The 17294-nt window shown below is 29.0% G+C and overlaps 3 protein-coding genes and 1 long non-coding RNA gene across 7 annotated transcripts; 2 read left to right on the top strand and 2 right to left on the bottom strand.

Annotated features, from left to right (window-relative positions):
* Positions 1-5: 5 nt before the first annotated feature.
* On the top strand, positions 6-2538 carry LOC118066601 (uncharacterized). 2 transcript variants are annotated; one of them, XR_004690278.1, is made up of 4 exons: positions 6-315; positions 398-491; positions 656-2042; positions 2210-2538. It is a non-coding gene; the product is annotated as an uncharacterized lncRNA (long non-coding RNA). The 2 variants fall into 2 exon arrangements; XR_004690277.1 differs by having other exon boundaries at positions 6-491.
* Positions 2539-7724: 5186 nt separating this feature from the next.
* On the bottom strand, positions 7725-10400 carry l(3)72Dn (UTP4 small subunit processome component l(3)72Dn). Its single transcript, XM_035082747.1, has 4 exons — positions 9980-10400; positions 8334-9894; positions 7963-8262; positions 7725-7884 (listed from the first exon to the last, which is right to left on the bottom strand). Exons 1-4 carry the CDS (start codon positions 10078-10080, stop codon positions 7765-7767), a joined length of 2082 nt encoding a protein of 693 aa, XP_034938638.1. The 5' UTR covers positions 10081-10400; the 3' UTR covers positions 7725-7764.
* Positions 10401-10677: 277 nt separating this feature from the next.
* On the top strand, positions 10678-14311 carry LOC118066620 (uncharacterized). Of its 3 annotated transcripts, none has more exons than XR_004690280.1 (11): positions 10678-11286; positions 11349-11490; positions 11601-11812; positions 11885-12066; positions 12333-12489; positions 12757-12807; positions 12883-13060; positions 13138-13505; positions 13592-13720; positions 13806-13890; positions 13963-14016. XR_004690280.1 is itself a non-coding variant. In XM_035082750.1 (11 exons), exons 1-11 carry the CDS (start codon positions 11215-11217, stop codon positions 14250-14252), a joined length of 1860 nt encoding a protein of 619 aa, XP_034938641.1. In that variant the 5' UTR covers positions 10678-11214; the 3' UTR covers positions 14253-14311. The 3 variants fall into 3 exon arrangements, 2 of the variants coding, with proteins under 2 accessions (XP_034938641.1, XP_034938640.1); XM_035082750.1 differs by adding an exon at positions 14159-14311 and having other exon boundaries at positions 12336-12489; positions 13592-13890; positions 13963-14070; XM_035082749.1 differs by adding an exon at positions 14159-14311 and having other exon boundaries at positions 10679-11286; positions 13592-13890; positions 13963-14070.
* On the bottom strand, positions 14277-16415 carry LOC118066621 (dual specificity protein phosphatase CDC14AB-like). Its single transcript, XM_035082751.1, is given in 8 exon segments — positions 14277-14521; positions 14689-14742; positions 14824-15112; positions 15188-15317; positions 15398-15505; positions 15507-15654; positions 15724-15968; positions 16033-16415. Coding segments are annotated over 8 exon segments (1323 nt in total). The 5' UTR covers positions 16317-16415; the 3' UTR covers positions 14277-14456.
* Positions 16416-17294: the final 879 nt, after the last annotated feature.

Below are 17294 nucleotides of genomic sequence, written 5' to 3'. Positions count from 1 at the left end.
TATGCTGATAATGTTCGCTGTTTGTCGGCAATTCTCGGCGGAATCCGAACATACTCGGTTACTCTCGGACAAACACGCCACCACTGTTTGCCCTTCGCGCCAAGACGGCGTCACTTTTATCGTACTAATTTTATTTTTTTTCATGTATGTACCAGCGTCTGTCTGGTTTATATACAATTATTAACGGCCGCTTATTCTTCATCATGTAATTTTGATTTCATTACGTTCCAGAGTATTTGACACAAGGCGTAATGAAATAATTTGTTTTTCACGAATTAACTTTCTTCTTTTTTTATTCTCTGTTCTATTCATCAGGTAACTCTTCTTTCAACCACTTTTTGCTGTTCTCATTGCAAACATTGCAAGTTACTCAACAACTTTTTATTCTTTTTTATAGTTTAGACGAGTGAAGTCTTCCTTTAAAATAAATAAATAAATTAATGTAAATCATTGTAACAAGGAAGAAAAGTCGAAATTTATGCCAAGAATATGTACGTGAGAAAAATGATTTAAAATTCTAACCTATTTTTTTAGTTAGTAACAATTGAAGTGAATCATTTGAAATAATTGAATTTTGAAATAATAGAAGGTTTGAAATTACATTTTAATGTTACTAAGACAGTGAATAAACTTTATATGTACTTATCTTTTTCAGAGTACATTAATTTATTATATTGAATGTAACAACAGGCTTCTTTGATGCAATAAAAGATGTCAAATTACATGGCATAGAATTATTTTTTTTCCTCAATGGAAACTTTTCAATTGTGGATTCTTTAAACTGAATTAACTGTTCAATAATCACTGAATTTTTTATAACAATATTTTATTCATTTAAATAATTTTTTATTGAAGAAATAAATAATTATAGAGTAAAGTCATCACCGTCACAAGAATTAAGGGTAATTACATTTTTAATATATCACATTTCATAGTCAATAAAAAACGGTATCTAGAGCTCAATAAATTGATTATTTAAACATTTATTATAACATTAAAATTATATATCATTAAGCTGCTAGAAATAACGGCATCGATAACTGACAATGTCCTTTTTAACAAATCATTGTATAAATTTTTTATTCTTTCAGATCACTATCTTCTAAATAATACATAATTTTGTAACATATCAGTTGTTTTTTTATCTATTTCCACCTATTGCAAGATTGGTGAGGATCAATATTTTGTGCATTTTCTCATATGAATTGTACATAAATAAATATATGCTGAATGGATTTCTTCGTCAGTCGAAAAAGTCACGTACTTCATATCGGAAATGCATATAAAATACATGTCTCCTTCTCCTGACAACAGAACCGTCATCCAAACTTTTTAGTATGGACATTATCAATTTTTCAATTTGACCCGTACAGATGTTATTCAAATTTTTGCGATTCAAAAATACGTCTGTACGAAGTACAAAGTACATTTCGATATATTTACATGTTTCCTTATAGTACAAGATTTTATATTTCAATAATTCAATACCCAAAAAAGACAACCAAACATACTTGATGTTAATCCAAAAATAATTTTGACCATAAAAAAACTTTTAATAAGTAGTAAGTGGATGAATCATTATTTAAATCAAATTTAATTAAGTATAAACATGATGAATGGTTAAAAGCTGAATTCATTCATTCATTATTCTTTTTTTTTTCTATTTCCTAATTTATTAGCTCTTTTAATCTCATCCTTTTTGCATTAATCAAATGTTGCATGTGTTATTCAAACACATTAGCCAACACCATAAAATTCTATCTCACTACTATTTGATCACACTTATAAGGCAGATACGGTTAAAATCCTCGGGAGAGTGGAGTCTCGGTAGTTGCTATCGTCCGGCGATAAAAGTCGATGGGGATAATAATGCGTTGATACCCTGAGCACTGGGTAATGCGAGAGTATAGTCTGGCCTGCGTCCGCTTGTCTGGATGACTGTCAGTGGGTCGTTGAACCCCCCCTTACCTCACATCATCCTTCGTCGTGATTGCGAGGCCGTTGTGCCGAATAAGCGTTTGTAATTGCACATGCTAATCATGGTTGGTATTTTACGGGACATAATAATATAGCCACAGCTAAACCGTAAAATTACATTTTACAATGTTGCTGTTAAGTTTAATATTCACTGGGATTTTTTTGTCTGGAAGCAAATAAATAAATAAATAAATTATTCTTATTTCTTATATTAATCATAATAATGTTTCAGGATAGATTTGGAAATGCAGTTTGAGTAAAGGATATTTCAATTTTTCAAAAGGTTGTAGGAGCTGGTGACTGCAACAGTTTGGTTATATATTGTGGTCTGATGTCTGATGCGAAGGGGTGTCTCGGCGGGGGTTAGTCTAGACGGGAGACCCCCGATTCACTTTACTCACTCTCTTACTCTCAACGTTCACCCCTACCGCCACTGCATAATACGCTAGAGTTGAGAAGTATGAGTTTGTATTTGTCGCGGACTGTCGGAGGTATATTGTTCAACTCTGCGTTTTTTTAAATTACATTACATTTGATATTTGTCAAATGTAAAAGTGTACTTTGTTTATTCATAATGTTTGCATTTTCTTCTATTATTGTTATTATTATTTTTGCTATTTTTTAGTTTAATTCTATTCATTAAACACTCTTTTGAAAACTATACCATGTGTCTATATGCATTATGTTATAGGCAAAAAATTGCAATATGACTCAATTTTTTATGCTGATTATTAATACTCACTTAATCTTTGATTTCAAGGTCAGCAGCTTAAACCTTGTACTTTTTAAGAAGAAAATTATGATAAAGATAGTTTTTTTTTCTTTTTGTAATTTACAGATCAGGATCAAAGCTCAATTTTTATTCTCTGTCGTTTTAATCTTATTCAGAGTTTATTTATCCAAATATATGAATCGTGTGGATGTTCTAATTAAAATGAATTAGTAAAAATTCACTGATTAACTGAGTGAAATCTACATGACTCACGTCATCATCTCTATTAATAAGTGAGTCACTGATTCATTTCAAGAGAATGTGAAATTTGGCACATTTTTATTTTTATATTCATCATTTCTTTCATGAAAAAGACATCACTTGAATGAATATAAGCTATAGGCTTTTATTTATGTGAATGCTTTGAACTAGTATTCGTCAATGAGAATTTTTTTGGAATTTCTTAAGGCATTTTTTGCATTAAACACTGAAGTAGTGATATTATCTATCGAGACTGATTTATTACTTTAATCCTTCATTATTGTTTCGCAGTTTCTTTTCCGTCTCATGACCTAAATATATTTGTGGAAAATTCTCAATACAAAAATTTACATTCTTCACTATTGTTTTATTCCGAGGCTTTCTCTGTCTGTTGTCCTAGATAAATTCTTGGAAAACACTTGAACACAATTCTGCTAAATTTTATAGACATTTTGAAATATTTCTTATTAAATAAAATATTTTTATATGCTCTGTCTTTTAAATACTAATTCATCAAAACAGTTGATTCATTAACAAACATTTTTTCATCAATAAATGAGGACATCTTTATTTGTTTTAATTGAAAAAAAAGGATTAAACATTATTTAATCATTTGTTATTAATTATTTGTAATTAATTTCATTTATCGATTGTCTTATCAGTAACACTCATCAGTCCTCAGTACACTTCGTGCCATAGAATAAAATCTCAACAGCTGAATTAGCAAATTTGTCTCTTCAAAAATTCAACAAAAACTTTATTATTATTTACATCATATCATTTTGATTTAATAAAAAATGTATGTACAAAAAAATGAGATAGTATACCACTGAATAAATGAAATATTTAAATAATAAACGCACCTGATCTTTTAAAATTTCAATAGGAAATTAATTAAAGTGTGAGCATACAGATAGCCTTGTCAAGGTCATCCGTTTATGTTTAGCGCTATATAAATGGTATTTAAGAAGACAGCATCATTAGATAGAGAAAGATAAAAGAAAAATCAGCCGTTGACAGAGTGATGCTGCTTTGGACCATGTTCTGTTTTATGTCAATGCGCGCGCGCTATAACTCTTTCTACATATATATCTACTGGGAATTCGCCATATCAGGAGCGACGTCGCCGTGTACGGTGGTGGAGGGGGCGTCTAGACGAAGCGTCACGAGTACGCAGCGGCTTCCCCCTGTATCAGTCACTATACCCGGCCACAACATTGGTGAATCGAGAGACAGACAGGAACAAGACAGAGAGGCAAAGCAAAAGACTGGTATTATTCGGGCATTTCAGTAAGGAAGACCTCATATCAATGTCTTCAACCAAGTATTCATATTCTTATGGTTAAAGAAAGAGATAAATTTAATTAAGCACTTGTGAATTCATTGTAATTTTGGGTAATTATTTATTCCATTAAATGAATAGTATACTTTCACAAGTTTTTAAGATAATTATTTAAATTTTTTATTTTAATTATTAACTTTCATGAGTGAGATGTAAAAATTATTGACTTTTAGCTGATGTTGAGCTACATAATAATGCAACATTTTTAGTTGACTTATTAAATATTCAAGCAGACAATCAGCTTTTACATATTTGCAGGTACAACAATCAAGAGAATGTTTAGATAATAGTCATTGACCTATATAGATATTTAAATGTTGACTTAAGAAAAACAACTAAAAAGTTTCATCATGAATGACCTTTTTATAAATTGTAACCTTCAAGTTGAATATTCGCTGAAAGATACGTCGTTGTATGGGTGCCACGTGTCATATAATCAAAGGAATTCCTGAAAAGTCATCAAGACATCAAAAAGGTCGAATGCAGACACCCAGATAGTTGGAAAATCGACCTGATGCCGAACTACACTGGTGGATATGGTATATAAAAAACTGTTGGCAAGAAAAAAGTTGGAAAAAGAATTTTCAAATAAAAAATTACTAATAACATACGACGAGATACTTTTAAGAAATAATAAGGAATCGTGACAAAAACCATTGTAGATTTTTTTAATGATTTAAACTTTTGAGAAAGTATTTTGGGATATTCTTGAAATTTTTAACTATCTCTCCTGGAATGTAGGACCAGATAGGTTACTTTGGAAGGTGACGCATACTTGAATACTCAGAATTACTAAAAAGGTGCTCCATTTGCTAAAATTGTACAAATTACGTACTATTATAAAAAACTAGAACAAATATGGCACATATGTCTAATATGAGCTACTATTTTTCGATGTTATACTAATTCTAAATGGGTGGGCTCCTAATTGCTTCAATTCTCTTGATGATAGTTTATCAAGATTTTGTTTTTTTTTCATTGATTAATCAATTTCTATTTTTTCCATGAAATATTGTAAAATCAGATTAAATATTATCATTTAAATAAAATTATATATAATAAAATATTAATCACCAAAATAGTATACCTTTGACTTTAAACTTGATGAGGAAAAAAACTCGCTATCTTGGTCGTTGAATAAAAGACAATTGATGTTATAGTTTTCCTATTTTGTTGATTTTTATTCGCTCAACGTAGGTGTCTTTTGAGAGTGAAGAAACGTGTTTTCCATCAACAAAATTTTTTTTACGATTTTAACACCAGCTATTTGGATGGATTGAAAAAATTTAAATTATTTATCCTTATTATATTTTATTTCTAAACATGTACACTTCCAAAAAACTAGAATATGAAAACATCAATAGCTGATGCTTTTTTTCTCCAAATATTCATAAATATTTATATGAAATAATAATTATGGAGTTGGTAATATACCCCAGGAATTAATGCTAAAATAGATTTTTATTATGATCAGACATCCTGTTGCAATTACAAACTATTTCACACAATATGTATAGTCTAGATTGTACAAGGCTAAATTCGCAAGTCTACTATTATTTAAACTCTAGTGTTGACTCATGCTGAGATGAAGTATTCTTGGACACAGCCTGTTTTCTTTCAGTCTCACACATACCGTTTGTTTTACGTGTAAAAAAGACCAAGTGGACCAAAAGCATCAAAAGTAAAAAAAAAAACATCACCATTGAGCGATTGACTTGTTCATTAATCCCTAAAATAAATTTCTTCATTGACATTTATCTTGCGCCCACTTCATCTAGACATACCCATTTAAAAAAAAATTGGCATTGTATAATCATTGAATGATGAGCCATCAACAATATACTTAATTTTCCTTTTATGTATGTGCATAATGTAATGTTTCAAGACATCTCCTGGCCTACTTAATTTCTTTTGTACCTTCTAAAAAAACTCTTTTTATGGAACTATCAAAAATAACTTTGTTATTTTGCTCCTTCCAAAATGATAATTACAAATAAATAGGTATTATCCAACTCAGATAACTCATACAGACCAATGTGCAAGTTTGGTATACCCTAATACCTACCCCTAAACGTTTCACACTATCACGATGGTCAGTTGTGCTCAGTTGCGAATTCTGATGTGCAAGGAGGGAGTGAGAGTCGCGACAGCAAGAGGTGGATTGAAGCGAGGAAGGGGGCGCCGGCTAGACACCGCTCAGACGGTCCAGGGAGAGCAGGGGACGGGCATTGCCAGAACCATTTTATATACTGACGTAATCTATTTCTATCTATACATTTTGTAACTTTTTTCTCTTAGTTTTTACTATTTAATTTATTTTCTTTAAAGACCGATGAACTACCCCCATGTTATAAACAGTTTATTTAGATTTAGAAACACGCATTTTAAAACTGATGAACACGAGACACTTGTTTATCTTATTGAACAAACAATCATTCTTGATGTGGCTCTGAAACATCAATAAAGACTTACTTGACTTTAGTCATATTTTCTTTATACTCACTCGTTGTCTTGTGCAATAGTTATTTAGCAGCCATGAAAAGCCAATGAAGATTATAAAAAGACTGATGAAGTATTAGTTAAACAAAAGATAGTTGACAATTGTCGCAACTTTGTGGCCTCTGATAATATTAGGTAATGTTTTGTTGATAATTGTATGTGACGCTAAAATTAATTATTCAGCATTAGTTGCCGTCGAAAGATTTCTTAGAATATTATTTAAAGACAAGATTAAAATTTCAATTACTAAGAAGTATTTTATTTCTACTCGGAAGCAAATTTTTTTTAATGAAAAAGAAACCCATTGCACAAGCGTTTAATGCTTATGTTGACATTTTTTAGGAATTTGTAAGTAATCTGATTTTTTTTTAGACTTTAAAATCTAAATTTAGCACGTTTTTTATAATTGAGTGGTAAATTATTTATATTTGATAATAATGTTTTTGTTAAGTTCTTAAAACATTTTGTACATTTATCAGGAAGGAATTAATGGTAATTGAAAGGGAAGCAGAAAAAAATTGGAAACGATTTGATTTTTTGTCTGGTGAAAATGTTAAAAAGGTAATCATTCATCATTACGTTATTTATCTGAAAAAATTGAATTAAATGAAAAAACTAAACTATTAAGATTGTTAATTTTAATGTTAGCTAGTAGCAGAATATTTGAATAGCCGTGGAATTGATAAGTTGAAAGGAAAGGTTGTAGCTACTAGAAAATCATCTGATGAAATCAAAGTATCAATGAATGTCATAAAACCATCACCGGTTATTTCTCCAACAAGTTCAGCTATAGTTGGCTGGCGATCATCATTGCAGGATTATAATTTAGAGGTTTTCGGGCGTCTATATGTCTCAGCAAAACAGACAATAGTGTTATCACCAGACGATTTGATAGAACAGAAGTTCATAATTCTGGGTTGATAAGTCTTGTGATTTTACTTAAAATTGTTTTAATTGTAAAATTCGATTAAATTTACATTACACCAAAACATTTTTTTTTCAACATTGGTGGTAATTTTTCTAATAACGATGTGGGATGTATTTCAACAGCAACCATTTCTTTAGTACTGAACCACTCCAAATGTACCAGGTGCTAAAAGTTAATAAACATTTATCGATTTAAATATGCAAATTTCAATTGCATAACTAATTTATTTACAAAAATAAATACCTTATATTTTTTAATAATTGAAAAAATGTTGTGACCCTGCGAGCTAGATCCTGAGCTATTTTCATCATCTGCATTATTATATTTACGTATTTTAATAGGTTTTACATTTTGCGAATCGAAATTTTTATGAATAGCATAGACAGTGTTGTCATCATGAACGATTATGACATCTTTATTGGCTGGGTCGAATGTGATGTTTGTAATAGGGAATTGTCGAGCAAGCCAATGTGTTGGAATTCGATTTTGCAACTCGTTGGAAAACTTGGTGTATTGTTTCTTCAGCAAATTATACTCAACCACCTGTAAATTGTAAATTCATAATTATTATTAAAGTAAAAAAATCAATATTTGGACTGTTGAAATGTTATTACTTTATGATCCGAGTAAACAATGACAAGATTAGAAGTGCCTGTCTGCACTGCCATAGCTGTTGGTGGGCGAGAATATTTTGGTAAAGGCCACCAGTTAGGTGATTTTGATATCAGCTTTTCATCTATGACATAGACAATTACATTTCCTTGTCGATCTGAACATATTAAATATTCTTCATTTGGAGAAAAACATAATAATCTAATGTTTTCTATCGTTTTCGAAGTTGCAAAGAGAACACCTTTAAAAACAAGTTTGTTTTTAATTACTTTAAAAATAGATATTTTATTTCCATCCTCCTCATTAGTTACTGCCACAAATAATTTATTATTAGGACTGAATGACATTTTTTGTATATGTATTGGAAGGTCATTGTTTTCGATGCCTCTCATTAATTGTGGATTTCCATCAACTAAATCAAAATTAAATACTCTTGTATGGCTTTCTGTAGAATAGACAATTATTTTAGAATCTCTAGACACTGCGTAAGACACAATACTTTCTCCTCCTTTTGTTCGGAGTTCAAGAAGTTTAATTGGTTCACTTTCTAGTGGATAAAACATTCCTGAAGACACAGTTTCATTCGTAGCCGTACCAAGCTTCCATAATTCTAAATAATTAACATATCGAAGTAATATACAGCGTGATTCTCGACAAACTATGACCGATGGAGTTTCTAATAATGGTGGATATTTTGTTAACATCTTTGGAGGATAGCTTGATTGTGCTAGATAACCATCAACTCCGCCAGAAAATAGTTTTCCATCAGCTTCAACTAATGATCTTACATCATGAGTATGTAATCGTCTTTCAATACCTTTAACCCATCTTGGAGTAACTTTCCCACTTTTGTCGATTGAAGACCCAGCTGTTTTGATTACTCTTGAGAAACAACGTATTATTGAATCAACACCAGCACAATAAATAGTATTTGAATCACACGAAACACTGAGAGCAAGAATATCTGCAATATGACTTTCATGTGACTCAATAAGTATTCCTACAACTGGATCCCATATCGATAAAACTCCTCTAGAGTCTCCAGAAACTATAAAATTATTATCTGTTACTCCAAGACTCCAAACAATTGTTTCTTTTTTTATATGTTTCCTAGAAGTTGTCATTTTGTGAACTGCATGACCAGTTTCTGCATTCCACACTCTAATCGTATCTGGGGATCCTGTAAATATCATGTTTCCAGTGTTGTCCCATTTTAAACACAAAATTCGACCTTTTTGTTTATCAAAAATTCGTTCATAAATTAGAGAGTCTGAAGTTACAGAAAAGGTGTTTATGTATCCATCTTCAGTGCCAACTGCTACTCGGTTTTTATGTGGGTTAATGTCAATACACCAAGCTGCACCTCCAGTAACTGAGGTTTCATTTTTTTTACGCAAACGTATCAGGTCATATTCTTTCACTGTACCATTTAAACCAGTCGACAATAATCTCAAATGATTTATCCACACCATAGACTCAATTGAATCACCAGGATCGCCAGCAATTGTTGATTCTAAAAATGGAAAGTCTTTGACATCCCATATTTCTATAGAATTATCACTCCTGAAACAGTATGATAAATTTAGTAATCTGTGTAATTTATTTCCTAATTTTAAATTATTATGTATGGATGAAAAATGGACCTAACCTCGAAAGAGCTAATTTTTTGCTGCGTTTCTCATAAGTCAGACAAGAAATTGATCTAGGTTCTAAATTATAAAATCTCACGTTATGTATTTTACACGACATTATAATTACTTAATTAATATTTTAATAAAAACTTTAATACGATAAACAATTTCTTATATATTACACAGTCAACTTAACACGTGTTCTTCATGTTATAAACAACACAGACTGAGCGTGTCACGTTTTGAAATTTTATCGGGACGTGACATTAGACAACCAATTGAGAGCACTCTTTTCTTGGTTTTGCTATATCACTTCAAATAAGCTGGCGCTAGAAGCCAATTATAAATTTTTCAAAATGATCAGTTGCTTTATTTATTTATGTATTTATAAATATTCACGCTTATCTTATGGTCATAAAAACCTTGTAGATATTTATTTCTTGCATGATTACACTTTTATATGCAAAACCATTGGATTAAAGCTCTTATTTACAATTCACGTTCATTAAGAAGTTTTTTCAAAGAACTGTAACGTCTAGAATAACCCTGCAGCGCCAAATTTAACCTCAATTTCAGTCGGAGAAAAAATCAAATAAAATCTCGTCTTCTATTCAGTCTCAGTTTTTTATTCATTCTTTAGCAATAAAATGCAATTTATTATAACATATTAGTGTTTCGCTAATTAACGAAATATCGAAAATAAACCAATTAATTTGAGAGAAAGTTATTCTTAAAAATTTCCAATTGTTCTAACTTAAATTTTATGGTGTCGTGATAAACAAATTTGAATAGTTAAAATAAATATTCAAAATTATAAAAGATTTTTTAAACAATTAAAGGAATACTACTTATTGTTTTAAATCGTCTGACTTTTGCATATTCTTATGGGTGGGTGTGTTTTTTTTTTAGTGACTGGTAGATTGAGTTTGTGAAAATTTTATTGATATTTAACATCATGTGAATTTATTTTTATTTGTTTAATATGCATATCAAGTCTTCAAGAAAGCAAGGATTATTGAGTAATCTTTATATTCTATGTGTTACACGGATTATTAAAAATGTCGAAAGATCAGTAAATATTCTTTTAAAATTATGTTTAACATATCGAAGAGAAAAAACAAGTTTTACATGGTATTTATATAGAGTGCACATTTGTTAATTAAAACTTTTAATTAATAAAATAATATTTATGAGTTTCTACATACGTTAAAAAGTTTCTTTTCTTAATTATTATGCAATAAAATAATTCAAAATGAAGAAAAAGTACATTTCCTTGCTATTTATGATCATACAATTTTGTAAAGCTGATGTTGATGAGTGCACCGTAAGTATTTTGAGCCAATGTTTCAAACAAACATCATAATAAAAAGTTTGATTTTTTTTCAGTATCAATATAAATATTCGTGTGATAAAAATGAAAATTTGCGACTGTTAAATGACACAAATCCACTCAATTGCAGCCTTGATAACATCTTAGAAAATGCAGAGTATACCTTGATATTATCTAAGGATGGATTAACTCCAACCGGTATGTTCAAGAAAAAAATACAATAAAAACATTAAAGTTTGTTAAAAAAAAACATTGCATAAAAATTCATCTTATGAAATTCATTTATTATGACTATTTATTTTTTCTAGGGATTTTGAGAATTAATTCATTTCTTCCAACTGTCAATTGCCAATACAAAGTAGCTCTTTTAGTTAATGAATCAGTCAAGACGGATGAAGAGTGTAAACAACATAATTTTGATAATCACAATGAGAATGAAATTCATTCATTAGACCAAACTATTTGTATATCCGCATTTGATAACTCTACAATCATTGAGCATGAGTCAATAGATTGCAAAGTATGTTTTTTTTTTATTTCATTGAAATTCATATTCATACAAAAATTGTTATTAACAATGATATTACTTTAGGAAAACAATATTTATATATACTTCAAGCATATTTTCACTGGTTGTTATGCTCTTCGTTATAAAATTGATCATAATTATGTGATACGTTCAAGACAATATATTTCTACGACTTATCAAAGAAGGGAAGTAGAAGAACCAACTTTCCGCTGCAATTATGATAACAGGCCAATAAATAATCAGAGGTGAATACTTTTTTCTTTGTTAATTTTTCCTTGCATGATTTTAACTTTTCCAGTTAAAAAATTATTTTTTTCCATTTTACTCAGCACTTAGATATGGAATGGTAATAAAAATAAATATGGTCTGTTTAATTATTTGATACGCATGAAAATCACAACGTATGCGTATATATATTTTTGGGAATGTTTCCGCTAATTATAATAATTTTTTTTTTGTATAAATTTTCTTTTATAATCTTTTGGGTAGACAAAAAAATGTGTTCTTACAGTAGGAATCTGGTGACGTTTACCTTCGGCATTTCAGTACTTCCTGGTTCTACAAGTATGAGTTTAGAATTAACTCCATTATCTTCTGAAGATGAAAATAAAGAAGATGCGTGTGTAGAATATAGTAAGGCTCCTCAATATGCTTGGGAAATTAGTCTGGTAATTTTTTATTTTTTAATTTTTCACAAATATCCATATACTCTTTCAATAAAATTTTAATGCAACTGTGTTTTAAAATTATATCGGATCTTTGTGAAGATTTTATTGTATTCAATAAGTTGATTGTTGTTAAAAAAATATTAAAAATGGGCTTTGTTATCGCATGTGCATGATCCGTATAATTTTGTAGCATTTTTTTTTCTAAATCGTTTTATCAATTATTACTTTATTTTGTGTACTACTGTTTATGTAATTGATGACTTGTAGAGTGGCTCGAATACTCAGTTAGAACCATTAAAAAGTTGTAAAGTTACGATGGTAAGTTTATTTGAAATAACAAAAATTAATCAAGAGTTTTATTTATTAAATATAATAAACATGATGTATTATCAGGTAAACATTGTTAATGAAACGAGTACAGAGGATGTCGAGTGCAGTTTTTCGCTTCCAGTATCATATGATGAAAGTTATTGTTTTCTTATTACTCTCCATGATAGCCGGTGTTTAAGACATACCACTTGGAATCCACCACCAAAGAATAAATCTACTGTTCCATGCACTTGGATACCAAGTAAATTTTTTTATTAAAAAAAACATATTTACTTCATTCTGTATAATTTGAACTACTTATGATTGAAAATTTTTTAGAATGTACAAAAGTCAATATAACCTCAGGAATTGAATATCCTGGAGATGTCGAAGGTAACTCACCAGTTGTATCTGCTGATCTCTCTTCACTCCTCCCCATAGCTGCTGGTATTATTATTGTGACTGTGGTAATTGGAATGTCTATGGTATATCTCTATCGTTCACGCGTAAGAATACTTCGAGAGGATTTTGCATTAAACGCTACGTTAAGAAATTTAAAAGATGGAGATCATATCGAACTAGATGCTATTGATACTGATGAAGAACATACTAGAGCTATCGTGCTTCTTTATGCTAGAGGCTCCAAACCTTTTATGAGTTTCATGTTACATTTTAGAGAAATTTTAGAATGTTACTGTGGATGTCATGTAAGTTGATTCCTATCAGTATTTTCTTAAAAGATATAAGTTATTTATACTCAGAAAAATATTGACATTTTTTTAAACTAATGTAGGTATTTGATTGGTACGCAGCATGTGAATGGGATGCAGTAGCCAGAGTTGGAGCTTGTGAATGGGCTGATTCTTTAATTAAAAGCAATCACCGTATAGTATGGATCGATACTCCAACTGCAAGATCTCTAGTAAATATGACAAACAATCAAAATATTGTAAATAAATCTTCAAACGATGAACAATTCAATACTGATCTTATCAATGATTTTCGAGATTTAGCATTTCCTTCTGTGTTGGAATTTGCTAAACGGAGTATCATCAATATTAAATCACAGTATGACAAACATTTCATTGTTAGGTTGGTATATCAGTTCTTAATTTGATTTTAATCTTAAATTATCAATAATTAATTATCATTGATGTGTTATAGAATAGAAGGATTTAATCATGATAATTCAAGTGAAGATATATTTGCAAATCTTTCTCCTCATGCACGATTTTTGATTCCTTATCATCTCAAACAATTATGCTCACACTTGTAAGTTTTTATCGTGAAAATTAATATTTTTTATATGCTGTTGCAATTATTATTATTATATTTAATTAATTGATAATTTATCTTATAGATCTTCTAAAAGATCTGAAGCCAAAAATGATGCCTTAACAACTGAAGAAAAACAACTCAAGGAACGATTAAGGAAAATGAATCATCATTATTAATTTTTTTATAATGAAAAAGTGATATTTTTCAAATAAATAATACATTTTTATATCAAAAATGTTCTATTTCTTCAAAGAAAATCAATTTTTCTCTATGCCTCGCTTCATTGCTTTATTTCGTTTAATTTTAATTTCGTTTAAATGATCACCTTGAGAAAAATCTGATGAATCCATGGATTGATGAACATCTAATTTACGTTTTTTTCATTTTGTTGAATCTTTCGGTTCAGAATCATTGATTTTTTCCCCATGAAGTTTAAATGCATTATCTTCGAGATTTTTGTGTTTTTCGGGTGTAAAAAAATGAAATAAAATTTTTTTATAAATTCGAATAATAAAAATTATTAAAGCTTAGAATATTTTTTACCAAAAAAATGAATAAGCTTGAATTTTTTAATTTTTTCTAGATAAAACAACCCAGCTAGTTGCAACTTACATTTACTTGACGTTGCATTTTCTCCTTTGTCATTATCAACTGCATTATTATCTGCTGTAAAATAACACAAATAGTTTTTCAACTACATTACTAAGTAAATCACCAAATATATGATAAGACTGATTGATTCTTTACCTTTATGTTTTAAATAATTACCACTACTTTTACTTTCTATTTTTTGTATTATTGAGTATATGCCACGTTTGTGCGGTACAATTAAATTAACATCCCCGTAATGTTTCAACCTGTATTGTTGTCCTGCATGCCATAGCTCTTTTTGCATATTTTCTAGCCATGCTTGTTGATGACCAATAACAGAACCTGGTCGACAAATTCGTGCCCAAGCTATAGCTTCCCTTGCTGTCATTTTATAATGTTTAATCAAGTAAGCACAAATTAATGATCCTGTTCTTCCTAATCCCGCCTATGATATATTTAAAAATACATTTACAAGTCTCAAAGTGATAATAAACAGCTATTAATAAAATTAAAAGCTTACTCTACAATGAACAGCTATTGCTCCATTGGTTGTCTCCGAAATATGAAGAAATTGATTTAAAATTTTTCTAGATGGTATGCTACCATCTGGTATAAACATATCATAATGATGGATTCCTAATTTAGTAAATCTGTTTGAAGATATACTTTATAAATGTTTTTATTCATGAAATATTGATAAAGTAAAAACGATAATAAAAAATAGAAATACTTGGAGGCATCATAAGATTCTCTATTTAATCGAATGACAACTGCAATATTATTCTTCAAAAAATATTCAAAATAATGTTCAGGGTGAGTGATAAATAGATTCCGTACTTGGACCAATGAAGGCTATAAATTTTTGTGGGACGATCCAATTCAAATCTCCATTTTCTAATCTCTCGTATTTTTCATATTCTGATAAGTTAAAATCGTCGAAATCAAAGAAACGAAAAGTTGCAGCTTTCAATAAAGCATTTAGACAATCTATTTGAAGAATTAAATTGATTATCAAAGTTTATAATCAGAATAAGGAATACGTTTTATAGAAAATACCTTGTAATCGAATATTATAGTTTGAATTTCCAATGGTAGCATCTCTAAATGGTTTAAGAGGTAAATTTCCTTCGACTAATGGCTTATATGCATCTTTGGGATTTTTATTTAAATATAAAAGAGCATAAGAAGCTATAAGATAAGCAGCATTAGCTTTTTTTTCTTCTTCTTTTATGGTGTAATGAACAATTTGCTTACGACGATTACTAGGATGTTTTAATTTTTTATTTACTTTCCAACAATATCTAAAAGTATAAATTTATATTTAATTATATCAAACACTATTGATTTGATAAATTGTAATATTACTTGTAAAGACAGCCAAGATTCAAGGGACCAAAATCATCATAAAAATTGGCATAAATTAATTCATTATCAATGCTAAAGAAATCAATATCAGGAGTTTTCTGAGGTTCATATTTTCCTTCATGTAAAACTGCAAAAAATAATTTATCTTTTATATATTCAGACACAAAATACACATCTGGATGATTGAAAACACTATTGATATCATTATGCTTGATTTTTTTAATTTCTGTTAAATGTAATTTAGAAGTTCGCATTGGTCTGTCAAAATAGAGTTGATTTGCCATAGTTTTTATTATTGTTTCTCATTATTCTAATCATTTAGTGAATCGAAAATTTATTATTGAATGATAAAAATACTGAAATTTTGAATGTTGTTCACGCCATTTTTTTCTATCAACTTCAGGTTTATGGATAGTTATATGATGCTTTTGTCAAATGTTTTCAGCTTATTTCATTTTAAATACTTGTGTATATTTTTTAGAATTGGATTTAGGATAAAATAGATAGGATAAAATATGAAATACAGTATATAGGATTTTATAATGCTTTTATTATTGATGTATAATGGATAATTAAATTTCAAACGAGAATACAATACAATCATTTAAGTAAGTTATGATTACTCCATAGCACTAAATGCTGTATATTACCTTTCTATTATAAAATGAGACCACTCAAAAGCTGGTTTCAAACAATTATCTTTAATTTTATAAATTTTCATATATCTTTTATACTTTTTCATTTATATTCAATTTACTTTTCACTTTAATATACAGGATTTTCATTGTTTACTTATACACAAACTCACTAATAAGGCAATACTTATATTGTTTATACATTCATTTGCCAACATTTTTTGGCAAAAAATATTATTTTTCATTTTAGTTTATTATTGTATCTTCTAATTTATCAATGATTGTTTTAACTTAATATGACATAATTGATAATAAAAAATGAGGTATCCCTAAAAGTGATTAATTACTGTTAAAAATTCGTTATTCACTATATTTATAATTGACTATCATACCATGGTTATTATTCATTAAATAACTCATTAGTTCCATTCACGTTTGAAATAATAATAAATAAATAAATGAAGAATGAAAGAAAACCGAAAATAAGATTAAAAAAAAAATAAAATAAACTTAAAAAAAAACCAGTGAATACTTTAACGGTTTGTTTTTTATTTCTTTACAATTTTCAATTTGCAATTTTCTTGTTAATTTTTCTCTTAAAAGTCTGGCCTTTTTTTTTGGTATAAT

The sequence above is a fragment of the Chelonus insularis genome, unplaced genomic scaffold (genome assembly GCF_013357705.1).
Source record: "Chelonus insularis isolate UGA/USDA-ARS -01 unplaced genomic scaffold, ASM1335770v1 contig_351_pilon, whole genome shotgun sequence".
Lineage (NCBI taxonomy): Eukaryota > Metazoa > Arthropoda > Insecta > Hymenoptera > Braconidae > Chelonus > Chelonus insularis.
The sequence above is the reverse complement of the archived record's forward strand: the minus strand, read 5'-3'. Positions and strand labels throughout refer to the sequence as shown.

Bases quoted from the DNA above. Each gene is read 5' to 3' on its own strand.
- LOC118066620 (XM_035082749.1), top strand. From the start codon at position 11,215: ATGAAGAAAAAGTACATTTCCTTGCTATTTATGATCATACAATTTTGT. The intron at 11,813-11,884 runs GTATGTTTTTTT...ATATTACTTTAG, and splicing joins ATGAGTCAATAGATTGCAAA to GAAAACAATATTTATATATA. The intron at 12,808-12,882 runs GTAAGTTTATTT...ATGTATTATCAG, and splicing joins AAAGTTGTAAAGTTACGATG to GTAAACATTGTTAATGAAAC.